This window comes from Columba livia, chromosome 9 (assembly GCF_036013475.1).
Source record: "Columba livia isolate bColLiv1 breed racing homer chromosome 9, bColLiv1.pat.W.v2, whole genome shotgun sequence".
NCBI classification, from domain to species: domain Eukaryota; kingdom Metazoa; phylum Chordata; class Aves; order Columbiformes; family Columbidae; genus Columba; species Columba livia.
Window position 1 is genome coordinate 5,118,307 of NC_088610.1, and position 21,032 is coordinate 5,139,338.

At 43.8% G+C, this 21,032-nt stretch overlaps 1 protein-coding gene across 4 annotated transcripts in view; it reads right to left on the reverse strand.

Annotated features, from left to right (window-relative positions):
• Positions 1-21,032, reverse strand: part of DIS3L2 (DIS3 like 3'-5' exoribonuclease 2) — a 190,669-nt gene that overhangs the window by 119,789 nt on the left and 49,848 nt on the right. For all 4 annotated transcript variants that reach the window (XM_065072824.1, XM_065072823.1, XM_065072825.1 and 1 more), the window contains one exon: positions 12,166-12,400. In XM_065072824.1, the coding sequence (XP_064928896.1) occupies positions 12,166-12,400 (235 nt within the window). The remainder of the gene's footprint in view (positions 1-12,165; positions 12,401-21,032) is intronic.

The following is a 21,032-nucleotide window of genomic DNA, read 5'->3' on the forward strand; positions in this document are numbered from 1 at the left end:
CTCAGGTGTTAGAACAGCCAAGCATGAAGCAGTTATTATTCTCCAGAATACCACAGAGAGCAGATATATGTTCACCTACCATGCAGATCTGCTGAAAAACGACAAAAATCAAACTAAATCCAAACTTTACAAGTACAACTATATCAGCCATAATAAACAAAATGGTGGAAAACACATTCTGTTTATTAAATACTAAGAGCTACATTAATTTCCTGTCATATTCTGTTAAGTACATAATTCATTTAATACTTAATTTCCTTAAAAAACACTATGCAAGGTTATAAAAATTGATTTTTATCTTCGAAACTGAAACTGTATCTACTAAGCTGCCCCTCTTTGTCTGTGGACCAGGATGATGAAAAAGCCTCCTGAAAGTAATCGCTACATACAACAAACAGCTCCCTCTCCCTGAAATTTCTTCACCAGACACTGAGAATATTTAAATCAACTGTCAGTTTCTAGTTTGCAATGTTTGAAATCCTCAGGTATCTGAGTTTGAAAATATCTGCTATAGGCGGCTGGCACACCAAATGTATTTAGGGCTTACAAACATCCGAAGGGATTTTCACCATGAGAAGGGTGGGACCGGTCCCTTCTTGAGCTGCATCACTGCGCGGAGCGTTCTTCAGATGGGAATATCCACGTGCTCTTCCCCTGGAGGGCTCACGGAGGATGGATGCCTTTTTCCACTTATATAGCGATCACATCCATCTCAAGCACATGTGCTAAAATCAAGCCCCGAGCCTTCAAAAGAAATCTTGCTTTCTTAAAGAGCGACCGCGGCACCAACTGCGACTTTCAAGGGACGTATCTGTCACTGTTTCCCTTAGAAGACACGAGATGAAGCGGCGTTTTGCTGAGGACTGTGCTCCAGCAGGCCAGCGGCGCTCACGCAAGCCAGAAAGCCTGCGGGAGGACCGTGGTGACACGCAGCCCCCAGATGACACCCATCTGTCCCGCGGGGACCCTCGGCAGAGGCTGCTGGTGACATGACGGATGGCGGGGGCCAGGCTGCGGCTGCCGGGGCACCGTGGTGGCAGCAGCTTGCCCCGAGGGGACCGGCTGTGTGCCACCGCCACCGGGGCACCTTCACAGATGGTCCTGCCATCGCGGACGGGCTGGGTTGCCTTCGGGCAACATTACCCCAGCAGCCGTCTGACAGTGACAGCAATGGCTCTAATGACAAACTCTGGCTCTCATATGCTGCTAATTATCCCCAGCTTTGCCTTCTGATACAAAGCTCTTCAGACTTCGCCTCTCCCCAGGGATCATCTTTTTCGGAAGAATCTAAGTGACTTTTATTTTATCTTTGCTGACTCGCTAGCAAGGCTGAGAGGAGAACAGACAGATATTCAGGGCTTTAAATAAAAATCTACTTTCTTCAAAAATGCAGCAGTAACAGCAGCAGCAAACCCCTTTCCCTTTTACTTCTCTTACCGAAATTCAAATGTGCCACAAACAGGGTTATTAAGGGATAAAACCACCCAGAGTTTCATGGTGACAAGCTGAGGAAAAACATTGCTTGGATGACTATAAACAGTTGAAAAAGTAGGGATACCCAAGTTACACACCTCATTTGCTTGTCTCCTCTAAGATCTCTGCCAGCGAAAGGTCATATCAAGCGATCAGTTAGCAAAGAATAAAAGCAAGGAGCCGCTTTGTTTTCTTAAAAATTTTCAAGCCATCAGTTAATAGTCGTGGGTTTATGGTGTGCCAACCATAAAGGCAGCTGGGACAAAGAACAGGACGATCTGGAACAAAGAAACATTGGCAGGCGCGGAGGGTGAGGGGAGGTTGGTGGCCTTCCAAAGGCCATGCTTGAGACACACCTGCCACCAGCACAGGGCTCTATTGGAGCGAACCCTTTCCCACCAAACAGCACATAGTGGTTGGAAGGGAAACCAGATCTAAATGCGTTTGCAAAAAAAGCAGGAGCTGCGCTCGGAGCTTTCCCAGCGCCGCAGAAACGACGGCACCGACTCAAGGGACAAGAGACAAGAACGAGACGAGCGCCAGGAGCCACGCGAGGACCGTGCCCTTGTCAGCACTGCCTGCTTTCCACTTCTCCTTCCAACTCTGCAAACTTGCTTGCATTTTTTCACAGAACTAGCTTCCCCTGTCAAAAAAGGAGTCAGCAGTGGTGTCCTCGGGAGGCATCACACACGTGCAAAAGCACAGCAGCACCAAGAAAGAGCTGCCAGGGGGAGCACAGCAAATGGGCCACCACAGCTTCCTTTGCCCGAGATGAAGGACATGCATGGCTGGGGCATTGTCCCCCATTTGCTGAAGCTGAGCCCCATGTGAACTCAGTACAGGTACCAGAAAGCATCTAAATTCTCACTGTAGCACGTGGTAGAACATGCCTTTTTCCCTTCACTGCCAAAATCAGCCAGGGGCCTTTGGCTGGCTAAAGAGTACCTTCTTCCTCAGGGGTCTCTCCAGCTTCAGTACCCCTCCCAGGATTATTAGAACCTCCAGCAGAGCTTGGTATCTACAACTTTACCATCAACAGAAAGAAAGAAGGAAGCAAATCCCAGCCATCTACCTATTTCTACCCATCTTTCTTAATCAACTTCAGTATTTAAAAGGTCATAGTGTACATTTACTGATGGGTGATGCTCCGGAGACAAGGAATATGGAAGAAGATGCATGAGGAACTCTTCACTTTTGGGGCCAAGAGATGTGGACTTCTGTATAGTTTTAGCTGCTCCTTTTGAAGTTAAAACTCTGTTAGTGCCAGGGCTGCGTCTACATTAGCAGAGCAGCAGCAATGAGGGCTCAGAAAGGACAGCTGCCTAGATCCCATGTCCACCTGGCTCGGTTGTGAAATTACTGCACAGAGACCTCAGTGTCAACAGCAATAATCTGCGATGTGAGTCTGGTACCTGCATTCCCTAAATAAACTTCTGACAGTCCCTGCCTTTCAATGGACATCCCCCTTCCCTTCAATGAAACTGGAATCAGTTGGGTGGGCAGAGTGGGGAGGAATCAGGGCCCCACCAGTGGTCTAGAAGATCCGAGCTGGGTGACACGAACATCTGCCACAGCAGGGCAGAGCCACGGAGACAATCCTAAAGGAGAGTTAACTTGTGAGAGGAGCAGGATTCTGAGCAGGGGAGGTGGGAAAAAACTCTTCGCATTATGCCAAATGAAAAATGAATTATCCTGACCCCTTTACTGCGGTGGTTATCCAATGACCATTCAATATTTCCACCCTGGGCAAAGACATGTTTTCTGAGAAAGATTTACTATGTTAGCTTGGGCAACACTTCATAAGCTTATCTTACAGTGAAAACACACTTCAGCAGCTAAGATCCAGTGAAACTGCATTATAATCTCAGTGTTTTCCTTTCAGCGATTATCTGACAAACCAAAACTGTAACAGTCTTACTTAAAAAAAAATTAGGCACTAGATACAAAAAGCAACTCAAATTAGCTATGTTATTACCAACAAAGTAGATCCAGGACACTTGGAATTTGCCTCCCTGTGTATGAGATCAGTTTAGGCAGCTTCAACACACACTTAGATTTGCCTGACAGGCATTCCTAGGTCAAACTTATTCTTTTAAAAAGACCCCCAAATTTCTTGCTACAATTAAATCACCATGACATTAAAAGGTGGCCAAAGTGGACCAAAAGTCATCAGATCAGAATTCTAATTACTTGCGACAGATCCAAAATTATTTTCACCAGGTTTGCATTGGTCACTGTGGAAATTTGCAACTCTGTCCAAAAAGAATACAATTAAAGATGCAATATCCACTTGCAAATGAAAATATATCGCAGTTTCAGATCTCAAAAACAACTCGCTGGAAAAAAATCATATCCCTCTCTGGATGGAAAGAAACAAGTTTTTTAAAAGAACAATTCAATGTTTGCTACTTCAGCTAGGAAAATAATCTACTTGAGAAGTTAGTTGGCTTATCCTACACAGGCACATCTAAGAATCCCATCAGAAGGCATTATTGATATGAAGCTTTTAAAACAGAAAATACTGCTCTTCGCCTTAGTGCGCAGATACCAGCACATCTGTAAACCTTTCAAGAGCAAAGCTACTACTTATTTAATGAAGTGACAATGCTTTGGTTCCCTGATGTCTGTTTCAATAAGCAGTTTTCAGCATAGTATGTTTTAGTACCGAATACATAAGGAAAGTGGTGTAACCCAAACCAATTTATTATAAATATCTCAAGGATCGTGTGTCACACTCAAAAATTACGTGTTTTTGGAAGTTCAACACAAGAGTAGTGGAAATGAAAACTCACTTCAACCAAAAAGCGATACAAATGCAGGTGCAGATTTGCCCTGGATTACACTATTCTGCTACCATTTTCATTTATGGAACAAAGAAAAGAAAACGTGTTGCTCTTTAGAAGACAGTACAAGTGCTCTCCATATTGTGTCCCCGGTGTTTATTGGCACAGAGCGGGTTCTTCCTCCAGAACACAAAGCTGATGGTAGGAACCAGAGGTTCACATCATACTTGGTCCTCCCTTCACCAAGCAAATAAAAAGGTAATATTCTGAGGATGAAAGCAAACAGATCTGGTTTCTTAGAAACACCTGGATGATCTCAGTTCCTACAAAGTTATTTCGGTACCTACAGAGGTAGGAACTCCAGGCTTCCCCTGATCTCAGCAGGTTTTCCCAGTACAGAGGTCCAAGTGAGCTCTCTCTGAAGTCTCACCAGGCAGACTGAAGAGCCTCTCCTCCCTGGCCAAAAGGTAGGGAGGGAGGAAAGCGCCATTTCACTTGGTACCGGGTACTATCCAAAACCAGAATTTATTTTAAACAGGCTCTAAGAAGGCTCACTCAGGAAAATATTGTGCAAGAAGCGGTATTTTGTGAGTATTTATATCTCCACACATAGAGCTTTCCACCATTCAAGAGGTCTCTGCAGGTAACAAGCGAAGAACCCCGAGCTGTCTCGTCACAGAGCTGGTGTCTAATGAACAGGAATAACTTCCTTAGAGACGTTTATTTTAAATACTCTTAAGCAGACTCACCCTGCCAGAGCTGTTCATGTCTAAACACCTGAACTCACACACCTGTGTGCCCAGGGGCTCATGGAAGACAAGGACCAGGAGACTTGGACGATTAGGAAGAAGATTTTTGGAGATGCACAGGCAGGAGGAGACTCTCAGAGAGGGAGAGGAAAAGCATAACAATATGTGTACAACAGAGAGACAAACATCTGCAACAACACAGAGCAAAGGCAATATGAAGAGGTGAGTATGGCTGGCTTCCTTACACACCCAACGCAGCCAGGCATATAATTATTTACTTATATTTAGCCACCTCCGCAAGAAGGGATTGAGGAGATAGCAGTATGTTGAGACAGGAGTGTCACTTTTCCTTAGAATCCTGCAAACCTGCTCCACAACAAAGATTCAACATCATTTTGGGAAGCTGCCATCTAGCCCAACAGGTCAAATCATAGCTGTCTCAGTAGCCACATGACATTAGGATGACCAGAGCCCAGGTACTCAGGCTTCCCAGCCCTCTCATGTCCTTGACAAACTGCCAGTCAACAGGAGGTTGGAAGCTTTATTGCAACACAATTAAACCTAAAAGAAAAATATCAGGTGGTGCTGCAGTCTATGTAAATACAGTTTTATTATATTAACAGCAAGTAAAACTAAAATGTTAAAAAAACATTTCAATTGAATACTTTGTCTATCTACTTAATGTTCTTCCTTCCTGCATGTGCATTTGTTCCTGAAGTATGTGTGTCCAATTTTACTATTGCATGGAAAATATGTTAGCTGAATGAATCCTAATCTGATTCACGCTGGAAACCCTGCTGCAAACAATGACCATACTCTAATATGTTTATCTTCACACCCACCATTCATTCTCAGCATTGTGCCCTCTCACTTATTTTACCCAAACTTGTAACTCAAAGGAGAAACGCAGGTGAATTCAGGAACATATGGTCATATGCTGAACTTAATCTAAATCCTGTTGCCTAATTGCATAAGTTTTGGGGTTTTTTTTGCCTTCCTTAATAAGTTATTTGAGGGTCAAGATAACTTACTAGGGAAGAACAGCATAAGATTTCCCAACATTAGCTTCCATTGCAGGCTTCAGCTGTGCAAAAGAATAACTGGAGCTTATTCAGCTCATAGCATTTAATCAATGCAAACCCTAAAGCCCAATTTGTTCAATATGAGCAGAACATTTTGCTTAAGTTGCTACACTGTTTATTCTTCAAGAAATCTATGCTCTCATTTCAGAAAAGTTATAGCAACAACCAGAAGAGCTAGATCCAGAGACCCACAAACATGAACTCAGGATAAGCTAATAGAGAGCTGTCTCGAGAAGCTGAAACGGCTCCAGCTTCTCTGCTGGTTTTCCAGGCTTCAGCGGAGTGAAACCGATCTGATTTTTGACAGTTCCACCCCAAGGATTGCTATTAAAAGCCATGTAACTGAGAAGATTTCCTGGTGAGCTTTCACTCTGCTGTGGCCTAGATGTTAAGAGCTCCGCGGTGGAGACGATCCATCTCCGGAAAGCTGCAGGCTAGGAAAGAAGCGTGAAGGCTCCTTAAAAGCACTGGGAGTGAACGGGAGCCTCTGAAGAGCAGGGAGAAGAACATTTGTTCCTTCCAGCAGGCAGTGATGCTGGTGGGCTCCGATCTGTCAGAGATTCCATGGTCGCTAAACTGAAAGAAAGAGGGACCTGACCACAGCATGTGCTCCAGATTCTTGTCACCATCATCCTTTCCCTACCAGGCTTGGCCACGGAGAGGAACAGCAATATCTCCTAAACTCTGCCTATGCCAGTAACGGCAGAAAGGCTCCAGGTGCCAGAGGAAGACACAAAAGGCAGGCGGGCATCTAGTCAAGCTTAAAAGAAGACACAGGAAGGGGCATGGAAGTGCATAAGAAGGCACGAAAGTGCAAACCAGAAACTAAACTCTAGATTATAAACATATTTTTCTCTTTTGCTAGCAGGATACAAAAATCTTTCTAAGCACTTACTCTGGAACATCATCTTAAGAAAAGAATGGCTTAATGTGTTATCACACAACCATACAGTGAAGTTATCAAATGCCAGCACTTCTGTTGAGCCAAGCAATCCTCAAATACTCAATAACAGTCTCCAGTCAGTATGAGCATGGACATCAAGCAATTTTAGGTTATAATTTCTAACTTTACCAGTGATACTAGAGCTTGACAGTCACATTTCACTTGAAAAGAGACCAACCAGCATCCGCTTGGCCAACACTGAACAGACAGGAACAAGCTCTGCAGCAGCTCCAACCCAAATTCCGTTGATTAACTATCAGCTATTCAATTCAATTTTCCATCACACAACTGGCCGAGTTTACTCCATCAGTTTACTCTGCCTGTAAATGAGCTGTTTCTATTCAAACTTCATTACGTCAAGGCAGTGAGCAAGCCCGGGACTTTCATACATTCGAACTCTTGACTTGCAGAAGTGTAGGTGGAAGTGGAAATCCTGAACAAACACAACTCCCTGATTGCTGCCAGGGCAGCCAGTCCACCAGCCTGATGACTTGTGTGAGCCACCCCGTGGGAAGCAGGATATTCCGCGAGCCTGGTAAAGTAAGATCTCTCGTGAGAAGAGCTGAAAAAAGCTGAGCAAACTAGTTTGACCAGGATAGCTTTTGGCACAGTGACACAGTTTTATAAACTTTTATTTGAATATCCTTTCGCAAAGAAAGGCTGAGGCACTTTTATGAGCACAGCCGCCATTCTAAAGAGCACAAGTAGTTGCTACTGTTTGATTGCTGATGCTTCTTTATCAGAGTAACCTGACTCCAGTATTTAACAAGAGACAGCTCACGTTTGTATGAAACTCATGTGACACTCAAGTCTGTGTAGGGATACAGCATCGTAAACTATTCTGTACAGAACACTTTGCACTTTTCCTGGGTTGGGAGGACACAGAGAAGTTTCTATTTTTTTATTACATATTGAAATAGATTATAAGGAAAATGCTTCCACTGCAGTGACAAGTCACAGAAAGAATGTATTCCAGCTCAGTACTAAGTGATAAGATAACAGTTGCGTTACCTCTGTTGCAGCAGTCAATGTGAATGAGGAACAAGGAAAAGAACCACAGGCCTGGCAAAGGTCATGTCGACTGGCAGATGACACAGTGACACAGAATAAGTTGAGCTCTCAGGGTAAAACGCAGAGGACTTGCACGTCAATGCAAAGCACCACAGAGAATTAATCTTTTCTATATACACAATAGTGCTCAGATTGGTGCCAGGATGCTTTTGCTTTGCTCTTTGCCTGCATTTCAACACTGAAACCCCAGAGAGGGTTTGAAGGACACTGGCTGAGAAACTTTCTTCAGGTTGTTCATTCTTACTGTTTTCACAAAGTAAAAAAACAGAGAGAGAAAGTTTGTTCAGCATGGAGCGATATTTAAACCTTGGAAATACAACTGAAAATTCAAGTGGAAAAAGATTTCCAGCTTCACTAAAAAAGACCTACCTCCAGTGAACAAAACTTAACATTAAGACAATCTAACTTTGGAACAGGACAATATTGCTCTTGGTGTGGAACAGCATGCTGGAGAGGAAAATGGCTCATCACTTCCTAGACCAGAGATTTTTCTGAAGATAATCTTTAACCCAACTTCTTTGCAAGAAGAGTTCAGAAAAGCAGAGCGAACCCGTTTGACCAGGACGGCTGCTGGCAGAGCGACACCAGTCATGAACTTTGATTTAAATATCCTTGAGCAAAGCAAGACTGACGCACTTTTATGAGCGCAAGAACTTTCAGAAAGTACGTGGGCTGAGAAGTAGGATGTGGATTTCCCTCTTGCTTATCCCATCCCTTCTTGGGTCTTAGGAAGAGATAAAGAGACAACAAAAGATAATTTCTCCCAGTTTGCTTTAAGCCCCTCCAACGCATAGGAAGCCCAATGTACAATAACTTCAGGGAAATTCAGTCCATGCAAATCTGGGCCACAATACACAATGTTTCACACTTCAGAGGCGCTGACAGCGAGGGCCAACCCCAAATTCTTTGCCCCAGCGTGTAACTAGAGATGGAGGGGATGACTGGTGCCCTGAAGAGGAACAGAGTCAAAACGAGGGATGAGATATGAGCCAGGGGAGAAAAGATATCAAAACAGCCTGCACCCCCAGCATGACTCAGAGCGCTCTTATTTGAATGACACATCTGCTTTTATTCTTCGTGGTTCATTCTGACCATCAGCAGCAGAACAAACGAGCCAGCAGAGACATTGCACAATTCTGTCCCTTCTGTCAGAAGGGACAAAAGCCATCTTGCAACCGAGTGGCAGCAATCTGCAGAGCTTGTGTATATGCATCGATATTTGAGCACCATCTCAATGTGTCTTTCTTCTTTTGCCCCAGAGTGAGTGAAATTTTACTCTTGATTCTGTAAGAGCAGCTATGGATATTTTTCACTCCCAGAAGTCTGGTGGGTTTTTTGTTTAGTTTGGATTTTGTTTAGGTCTTTTATATATATATGGATCTTTTTATATATATACACACAACTCGCATACACACGTATGCATATACATACATACATAATGTGCACATGAAAACATGATAGACCGTTTCTTGATTTTATATTATTACATACGATACCTTGATGGCATCTTTGTCTGGCTTTAAACTTTCAGACTTCCCTATATTAGGGAAAAAAAGAAGAAAGCCCACCACAAGTATTCATTTAAGGGTTGTCCTGGCCACCAATTATTTCTCCTGCTCCTTTCTGTGCATAAGGCCATGCAGTGACTTTGTGTACTAAACCCTACAAAACAATGCTCAAGACATCCCCCCACGGGCTCTCATCTCCCACCGACCCTCTGTGTTTTGCTGCAGTAGTTGTTGCCAGCAGAAGGGATGTAACATAAAAGAAAAGGCTCGTATGCCATTAATTTGGAAGTTAAACAGGCGGCCCCAGCCAAGGAGCCCTCCTGGGGAGGCCCACGATACACGGGGATGATGGTTCCACGCACCACGGTCCAACCCTGCGGAGCTCTCTGCCCCCCATGCCAGTCCCACGTTCCAGTCGATGCCCTTAATTAAGTTCTGCCTTGAAAACTGTATGTTTGGTCCTTTCAATAAACAATTTTGAGCCACACCTGTGAAGGCTGAATTTGGCAGGATCTTTTTCTTTTCTTCATGACAGTTATCACTGATGCTAGAATAACTATAGCTGTTTTCCAGGCAGGACTTAAAATTTGGATAAGTGATGATATGAGAAATCGCATGAAAGACAGGAAACAAGCCAAAGCAATCATCAACGGCTCAGAAACACCTTCAGAAAACGCAGCATCGTAAACTTTATATGTATAAAAAACAAGGGCACTAAAAAGCAGAGCAAGAAGAAACTAGAGAAAAATCCATATGGGTTATATGGCCAAAGAAACTGAAGCAGCTATTAAAAGAGGCGATAGCAAAATACAAACTCAGAAGAAATCTAACTGGCATATTCACACCAGCCACAGGGCTTGTTAAGGATGAACACGGAAAGACCTTGAAAACAACAGAAAATAGTTGGCTCTGACAAATTCAATGGAAAAGTAGGTTGGATTTCAACTGTGTAGACAATAAGCTGATCTAACATCTGCCCTGCAAATATTCTCCAAAGATAGAACGAAATGGCAAAAAACCACTTGGATGACACAGATTTTAAGAGATGACTTGGTAACCTCCAACACAGGTCACTTCAGAGCATCTTGAGGAACAATGAGGCACCAAGAAAAGTAACTCTCATTAAGCTTTTACAATAACACACAGTTACACAGGTAAAGTAAAATACTGGCTCAAGTCTATCTCTTTTAGATGGCAGTGTCAAACTGGAAGGTATTTCTCTTCATTTTCATTTGGCATTGCTATCAGAAGCAAAACCAGAGATGCAAGAGACACGACGCATGACTCCATAACACATGAGGAGATTTAGAATTGCCGAGTCAAAGTGGCAGCTCGGCAGGGTGCAGCCACCACAGAGAGTCCGGGACCGCCAAAGAGACAGGGTTAATAACTAGATGCATAAAACAGCCACAGCCAGGACAAGGAACTCCCAACTCAAGCCCTACGCTGGAAAGCAATGGAATGGGACAGAAGTTGGTTCACGTAACTTGGCAGGAACTCAAAGACAGTGGAGGTACCGAGAAGGAAATAGCACCATGAACCGGGGAGGTGGCAGCTCCATTCATGAGCTGAAACCAACGTTTTGTCATAAAAACTACACCACTTTCACTCACGTGTTATATCCTGTTTTACTAACAGATGGGCGTGAAAAATGGAAGTCTACCAACAGCACAGGCAGAGGTCTGTGCTTCTTCCAAAGCGACCTCTCAGGAAAACACAAGGTATTACATAGAACAGCTTCACAACCACCACCAGGATTTGTCAGAGACCAACAAATACTTATGTCCGAAGTTACTGCCATCTTTTCTGGACAACTGGGATACACATCAGAAACACACCACAGAATCTGTCCTGGGGAATTTTTCACCAGCATCTGGAGGCACATGTTAAAATGTGCCAATTGTCAGAATCCTTTCAACACACAGCTCTTCAGGAAGGGATTCAGTACCAGAAAGGACATGCAAAGAGCAGTATAAACATAGTTTGGGACAGGGGAGCCTATTTTAATTCTGCCCTAAGCAATACTTGATGGTTTGGATGGAATTCAGATTCAGAATGAAATAGGTTTGCCTTCAGAACAGATCTCATAATTGGCTTTAGGTTTTAGTATCATTTTCTTTTTAAATGGACCAAATCTTTAAGTTGCTCATAACTCAACTGTCTGAAAACAGCAACAAAACTGCCCTCAAGGAAATATATTCTTATCCTCAAACTGAGACACGTAGATTGGCCAGCCAAGCTGTGATGAAGGAAACTGCCACAGCAGCATCTTGAATTAAACAGCACCCAGCAGTCCCCAGACAGCCCTGATTGCTGCAAATCTAAAGGTGTGACTTGTGTTTCACAGACTTACCTTGCATCCATCAAAACTACATAAAACCCAGTCCTTAACATCCAGTCAAATCTACGAAGGCCGTTTAACACAAAGGGATAGAAGTGATAAGGCATTAAGCTCTTATGCCTGCATCTTACATCTTGCAGCAAAGCAAGGCAACAAAGTAATACTTCACCAGTTTGCTCAAATAAAGGTTTAAATCAGCAATCTGATCTACTCACCTTTTTCACCGGTATCCAGGGAAAGCTTCTTGATGTCATCAGCCAACGTCTCCTGCAAGTGGTCTTGTCCGTGCTCTGCATCATTATCATCAAACTGAGCTTCTATAATGACATCTGGACTTTTAGCATCGCCTTTCACCGTCTCTTGAGGAACGCAAGGCCCCGACATCTCCTCGGGGACATCTGATTCATGCGTGGCTTCTGTTTCTTTGTCACTACCATCTGGCTTTATTACCTGAAGGAGCAGGGGATTAAAAAAAAAAAAAAACAAGAGGCAAGCTAAATCACTGGACTGAAGAAAGAAAACATTATCTTTCCTTTTTCATCTGCACCCCCAAGGAGCTGGCGATGAATTGTGGGTGGCTGGTGGCACGCTGAAATTGCCGTGTAATTAGCCACAGACATTGCACAATCAAAAGAGGTGCCTCGCTAGGGTAAAGATGGGAATGACATGGCTTTTGCAATACCTCAACTGTGACAATAATGTATCCAAAGCGTATCTAGAGCATAACCATACTGTTCCTGCCAAGCCTCTAATCGGCTCTCCAGAAGCCGGGAGTGAGCACAGGGAGGGAGGAGGATACGCTACAATTTAATGAGTTGCTTAGACCATTGTTCACCGAGATACACTAATCATCCTGGGAGGTCGCAGAGCAGCTCCAGTGAACGAAGGGTCCATGTCAAAGCACATCTCCGGGAGCACTCCCCAGCACACAATTAGGAACAGGCTGAAAAAGCACAGAGAAGGAACACGGTGCCCTGCGACCTGCGGAGGAACCCGACCGCGGCGGCTTGGTGGGGCACCACGGTTTACGTTTATTTTAGGCTCCGGTCTTTTTGTTAAAGGCACTCCATTACTGCTGTAACTTAGACAAGCCTGCTAATTCAATTACCAAGAGGAATGAACTCAATTACAGTACAAATTACTTAACCGTTAACTAACTGATAACTCAGATAAATAACACTGACCATTGCTATGGGTTTGTCCCCGCTTTAACGCAGCGATGGCACATGGAAAGGAGAAACCATATGTGTAATCATGTCAAAATTATGAAGAACACTTGCCCCAGCACAGCAGACACTAGACTTGAATTGCATGTAACAGAGGCGGGAACTGCTCCACATCAGGTTATAACCATCAAAATGGTTCATAGTGTGGATACAAATGCTTTTACCAGCATCCTTCATGCAACCAGCAGCGAGCTGCGATCACCTGCCTGGCCCTGGAACACAGACCCAGGCTTTAGTTTCAAAAGTGTTTAAGCTTCACTCAAGCTGTGGTACTTCTGTGAGAGATCCAAATCAGCGTGGAATGAGAAACAACCCACTAAACTTTACAATTACAAAGAAACTGGTTGACCAGGCTCCACTCCAGCTGGTGCTGGTGCTCACCAGGCAGGTCACTCCCCGGAGATGCTGCCCCAAGGGCCCCAGGTCCTCAGCATCACTAACCCAACTCATGACACCAGCAAGGCAAGTGATGGGCCCTTTAAAATAATACAGTTAAAAACAACACCTTTCTGGTAACTTACTTTATCTGATAGATATAGTCAGGAGATATGAGCATGAATAGCCTCAACAGGTCCTAGCTGAAGACAACCGTTCCAAGGAAGAAAAATACAATAACCAAAAAGCTCCACATAACTAAAAAGCAAATAGATCAAATCAGACCTGAACAGGGAAGACTTTCACAATTTTACATATATAGAGCTACAGTCATGCTTTTTAGCAGTACCCATATCTTTGTAATCTTTTCACAATACATAACAGAAATAAAATCAATTTTAAAATGGGGTTGAATTCAAGTCTTAAAAAAAAAAACCCTCAGATGACATTACTTTGAACTCTTGTTACCTTTTGTGACTCTGCTTTCCATCTTTATTTTCATTTTTTAATATGTATACAATTTGTTGCCATAGCAGATTTTGATTCAAACATTAAATTGTGACAGAAAGGGAAAAAGTTTGGCAGAAGGTGGAAAAATGGCCGATTATTAAACCTGGCTACATTTGGTACATAAAATACTGACACACAATGGTCTGGGCAAGAACAGTCTATTAGATTAGAGAGCTGACAAGGCTCCACACGCTAGCGACTCTGCCAGTGTGCCTATCCAAGAAGTAAACCAGTGTCAACAGCAATGTCTGGACCCTACCATGGGCAGATGTGGATATATCCAGCTCTTAAATTTCAATTGCACCAGATGTGTGCAAGTGTGCAACTGTGGCAGGAGCTCATTTTCTCCAACCCCGTCAGGCTTTGACTGAATTTCGCTCTCTCCAAGTCGGTCTTTGGAGAGCAAGAGATGTGTTTCAGGTGCTAAACTACAAAGCTTTCTATATGTAATGCAGCAAACACTAGATATATTTGAATAATAGGAAGCGCTCCTCTAAAGATGCAGCACTGAAAAGCTTACGCTTGAGGAGTTTATGTTGCATTAAAGACGGCAGCAGATACAGATTTAACTTTAAATGCCATACACTAAAATTACCATGCTTCCCCCAAGCTAGAAGATACACGCTGCTGTCACTAGCTAGCGCGATACTCCAGCTGTGACTACGTAAGCCTCCAGACACACATTTCCTTATGGATTTGCAAATGCATTTTTAAGTAAAGTTTTCCAGAGTCCACAAAATCACGACCTCCACGCGGCGTAGAGCAGCAAGATGTCCAGATGCTGGCAAGCATGGGCGATAGGATTTGTTTTCTTTCTAAGGCCAAGACAGCTCATTTCGGCTGACCTCATGCATAACAGAGCCGGGAATTTCACCCAAGATTTCTTACATCACACCAAAAATTTAGGGAAGCTGTAGATCACAAGACTGGAAAGCTGCATAAGGATTTACAAAATAAGGAGCTCAGCGTATACAATTACTCCATTTAAGATGATCAGAGCTGCTGGCCAGCATGAGCTCATCACACAGATTCCAAAAAGCAGGATCCTTCTGTGTGTGAGCAGCAGCAAATCGGACCATGACAGAATAAGCATTTCTTACGTGCAGCATCTCGGAAACCAGAAACGGATGATATTGCACTCTCCTACTGCTTATTACGCTATTGAAGCTCATACACGCCATAACACATACAGTTAGAATATATCGGGGTGTATCAGAGATGCAGAATAAATCAAATACACAATTGGGCAAGTCGATCACATATTCATACGTGCAGAACAGAGAATTGTTCTTTGCCAGTGCAGCTGATTCTGCACGGATGCAGAAGGAGGGGATTCCCCATGCTGCAGATGCATGAGATGCAAAACCCCACTACCGTGCAGACAAGTTTAAGCCCCCCAAAGGACCTAAACTCCCTGACATGGGAAGTCAAACGTCAACCTTACGGTTATATTATTTTCATATGCTTTTTAATTCAAAAAATATTTTAATAAGCATTGTGATGGAAGTCAGTCGCTTATTTGAATACATGATCCTTAAGATAGCGGGCAAACAAGTTTTCTTCCAACTATAAACAAACATCTATCACGGAACAAGCATCAAGTTTCTGCCCCACAGTGATCAGTTTGTAAAGTCATAGCTGACTGAACACAAGATCTTTGAATGAAAATCCCATTTCAACCATAAATGTAATAAAAAACAGCTAGTGGGCAAGTACAGCCTGGCATGGATATGTACGATCTGGAGAGCACAGTGATTATCTTGCTGCATCCAGACCAGTCTTGAAGTAGCCATCAAACGAACAATTGCCTTCACTCGGAAGGAACTTGTTCCAACAGAAAACTGAACCAGGAGCGTGTATATCAGAAAGCAAAAGGGTCACCCCCTGAGCCGCAGGAGAAACAGCTTTCTCTGCCAGAAGCAATCTTATACCTGCCCTGTTAGTTCCAAGCTTTTCACAGGCTTTTCACTTAAGCCTCACATCCACGCATGGACAAAGCTGAGTTGTTTATTCTCAGATCAGCTATGGGGTTTTTGTTGCTGCCTCCGCAATGGCAACATTTAACAACTCATACATTAATTAGTCTACCGTCTCAAACTACTGAACCAGACCAGTAATTTCAATCACCTTTGAGCTATTAACCCCCAGGCTTTTTCCAACAAATAAACCAAGCCCCCGAAGTGTTTAAGCCCAGTACTAATAGGTTTGCTTTTCCTCTTTATTCATCTGTGATCTTTACAAGCAATCCAGGAATCCTCCTAGATCTGAAGATGAGACACGGATGACTACTGGACTAGACACAGTTGGATGGACGCACCTTGCATGGCTGAGGTCACGGTTTTCAACAAGAGAAGCTTGTGCAAAGGGAGCTCCTTTGTTGAGAGCATCTTGCAGGTAAGGAAGAAGGACCATCTTCCCTACAGCTGTTTTGGACACAGATTCAATAAAAGTGAAATTTTTCATCTCACGCAAAATGCTGGTATTAAAAAGAGGGACTAAAACACTGAATTTTAGATATTTCCATTAGATCATACTAGTCTTGGGATTCATTCTTCAGGTCAAACTTGGCGACCACACTCCAGGACATCACTTACTTCAGGCATCTTAAACTCTTCTTCAAATATCCAACAACTGGTGCCCAGTTTTCACTGTCCTTATTTCCACAGCAGAACTGCTACAGAAATTCAAGCACAGCATTTGCTTTCACTTAGAAAAGAAACAACAGATAGATACATGACTCATTCTAAAAAAAAAAAAAAAACAAAAAAAAAAAAACAAAAAAAGAAGAGTTTAGATTTTATAATGAAGGAGTATGCTTATGACATTTATCACATTAGCCAAACTTGGCCAGCTGGACCCCTTGGGAGGTATCCTTCCTACCACTCCAGAATTCACCAAAGCCCCCAAAGGATGCCTTGCAACAAACACGCAGTAGGAAACCCACAAATACGCAGAACAATCCACCGGGTATTAGGTTTTCGGTGGGATTCCACAGAGTTCTGCAGTGGGCCAAGCATTCCACATAATCTGAAACTAAATATTAAGTCACTGGTAATAAAATTCATGGATGACAAAGACTTGCAGAGCAGTCAAGTCCAATTGGTGAGCGGGGTTGATCTGAATCCAGAATGTTTAAGAATAGCCAAAAGTAAAGTCAAATATCTAAGAATACGCAACACACGCCTGTGAACGGGTCTGCCTTGGAAATTGCTGACTCTGAAAAGAATGGGAAAGATTTCTAATGAACAAGAATCTCGGCAAAAGGATTCTTAGCATTATAAAGAGCAAAACCAATCTTGGCTCTATAATACTGCACTGGTGAGAGATGTCAGCCTTGTCCAGCCTGTGTTTTCATAAGGATACTGGGAAAGAAGGGAGACAATATAACACAACACCAACCCAAGTCCATCAAAACCCCGCAAAATGCCTCATAATGAGTAATCAAACCCAAAATGTGTAACTTATCTGAAAGATTCTAGAAGTGACAAGTCATTAATGGTAACGCTTTTCACTGGGGTCGACGTACGATGCGCGAAGAGGCTCCTCAAGCTGCTACAGAAGGTGCAGAAGATTCCCCAGTGATGGAAGCTGGAGACAGATTAGATTTGCCAGCAGGCAGCGAGCTCACATTACACAAGAAGGATTAAACATGGGAACAGCTATAAGGGAAATAAAGTCTTTAGCACAAGCCCATCTCCCAAGGTCTGCAAACCAAGGAAATAGATCTTTCTGCAGAAAAATGCTTTGGTCAAGCACAGGTCCTGCTTTAGCTATGGATAAGCTATTATGCTCGATATTGGGTAGGGAGACAAAGTTTAGGCCAGAGTCATTGGTCCTCTCTGCAGCTGAGCCTGAATTAAGCAACAAGCCTGAGAAACAGGTTGAAAGCGGTTATTTCAAAAGGAAGACAGCTGAAAACAGGGGCTTTGGACCAAATTACCATCGCACCGTTAAAAAGACCGTTGCTACCACAACACTAATACAAACACCATATTTCATACCGATACTGCGAACACCTGCATCTATTAGCCTCCCAGCTTTTGCCATATTAAACAGGTTTCACTTAAAAGCCAGTTCCCTAATGTTCACTCACGAGGGAGCAGGAACGGAGCCTGGCTAACATGAGGATGCTGTCACAGCTCATACATACGTCCCAGAGCCAAGCTACCATAAATATTGCAAGGAAGAGCTTTGCTTTTCTGAGAAGAGCAGCTAAACAAAGGCTGGCTCGCTCTAGCTGCTGCTTGGATAACGAAAGGATGGCACTTCCAATAAGAGAAAAAACACCTGTCCCAATCACCCTTCCTTCTCTTTATAATCCCACATACACCAAACAGCGCTGGCAAAGAGGACAGCTCAGTAAGGATGACTGGTCTTGGTAGGAGCAGTTACAGCATTGCTTTAAAAATAAAAACAAGGTTAGACTGTTTTTTTTTGTCATGGTTTCGAGTTGATTTTTTTTATTTTTTTAACAATCTTTTCATTCTAAATCACTGGAAAGACTTGCTAACAGCCCACAGGATAGCTATTTTATATTAAACAGCACATTATAGTTTACATTCCAGGCATCACAGTGGATGCAATAACCATATAAACATCCAAACTAAAATCTCTCCCTCTTGATTAGGAAAAGGCTACTCGCTCCTCCCCAGTGGGCTCTGTTGTTCCCAGATGTCACATGCAGTTTTGTCACAGCGGTTGCTACAAAGCCATCGTGCTCATGGATTCAAAGGGGTAAAAAAAATTGTGTGTGCAAAAGTTTCTTGGAAACAGTGGCTTTTGAGAGCTCTTCTCTGACTCACTCCCACTGCAGGAGGCAGGAGAGAAACAAATGAAATATAATGCGTGTGTTTTCAACAGAAACACAGATATGCCATGTGCCCATCACACCTACTGAATCCCCAAATCCATCTCCCCTGCCCTCACCAGCATCCTGCATCCTCTCTGCTCAGACTCACCTGCAAAGTGACTTTTTACTACAGAGTTAATTCAAGTAATGGGACTGAGCATCCGGGTTTAGTCTGGCCCGAGCAGACACGGCACAGCCCCACACCCAGGCTTGTTGGGCAGCTGCACAAGCAACAGAATTAACTGCAGGAAAAAAGAATAAAAATCTCAAAACAGCCACCTTTTGTCACTGCTTCATCTTGCCTCCACCAATAAGCCTCATTCCTGAACTGTTCGCTCATCTCTTTGTGCTTCAGGCTGTACCAAAACATCACAGGTTACAGCGCGTCCCCTCCAAGTCCAGCTCAAGCCCTTCTCCTACCACCTTGCACAAATAACCGAACAACAAGTGGCAAAGCATCAAAAGGGAAAATTCTCAAGACTGACCTTTCTGAATCCTAAAGCCAAAACCAGAAAGGTCTCCTTGCCATGTATCTCCACTCGTACCTGGTCTCTGACCTGTCATTTGCCTCTGAAAGCTCCCTGCTGGCACTCCCTGGCCCACGTCCCACACCCCCACTTTGCTTCCAAATGTGTTTATCAACACCTCATTATCACCGAGCAGGAGACAGTTGCTTCTGTCCCTCTCTCTGCTCAAGCCTGCTCCTGCCTTCACCTCCTTCCTGCCACATCTGTGGTCTCCCCGGGCCCATCTCTCCCAAGGATACACCGTCCAAGGATCAGGACCGTTTTCCCTTGGGTTCATTTCACCTGGTTCTCACAACAGGATAAATTGCACAGCTCCATCTGTATGCTCCTGCCTTTTGTTCCCCATGTGCTGTGGGTCACCCCACTCCAAAACTCCAAATAGGAGCACTCTGCAGGCTGCAGATGAAATATCTGAGTTCAAAGTGGACTTTCTTGCCCTGAGTTGCTTTGAAAACAGAGCTGGTAAAGACTCATAACAGGCTCCTGCTAGGTCTGAACAACCTTTCCCAAGGATTACTTGGGAATTCCTCTGAGAGATATCTCTCAGGGCTTGAGGAGATTCACACTTCAGAGCTGCTCTGTGGTATTCAGACATGTTGAGGGTAACGGTGTCAAGGAGACATGGGAAGGACAGTGTCCCCGTAAGCAGTGCAATCTCCTTTGCAGGCAAACCAACCTGGTGAGGACTCCCAACCGCGTTACAAAGAGCTGAGTATTATTATAGCCAGATCAACAAACTTGTTCCACGCTTTCCGCTCCTTCTGCCACCCCCGGGATTTGATTCAGTGCTAAAAAAACAGCCTCTATTTTCAGAATACCTATTGCTATTGCACGAACCTTCCCACGCACATTCCCCAAAACACAGGTGTCCCTGGAGAAGTGGAACGGCAGACACCTCATGCCCCAGCCTTCCCAACCCACACGCTATTCTTTTATGCAGGTATATGTTGTCACGCTTAAAGCAGTGATATTTAGTCATAGCTCTTCATCTGTACAGCAAATCTCACTAGCGAGTAAAGTTTCACCCTGGGGAGGTACAAAAGATCCCGTTCAGCATCCAGCCTTTAACACCACCCAGGAATCAACCATCTCCTCCACGCTCCCAAAATCTGACGAGGCACACGCAGTTGCTATGAGCAAACCCTTTTCATAAAAGAGGCCCTTAAAACTGGCAGCGTCCCTGCTGGACCCCAGCGAAATGTTCCCTGTACCGTGGGTCCCTGCGCTGCCTGCTCCTCGCAAGACCTCCCACTTTGGTGCATCTCATGAGCCGCGCGTTGCACTCCAGGCCACAGCGACCTGGAAGCGAGAGCGTAACGCGCAGGGCCCAGCGCTGAGCTTGCCAGAACATATTGGTTTGAAACATCACAGAAAATATTCGGCTCCATATTTTCAACAGTAGCCAGGAAGAAAATGCATGGAACAATTTTGAGAACTGTTTTTCAAAAGTCATTTAAATCAAATTATGCCCCATCCACACTGGCAGCAAAGCCCTCTCTACTAACTGGAACTGGCTTTCTTTTCTTTGCATGTGTGTTCTTTTCTTTTTGCTTTAATTTCTTCTTTAAACAACTGTCTCCCAGCCATCTTTTTCT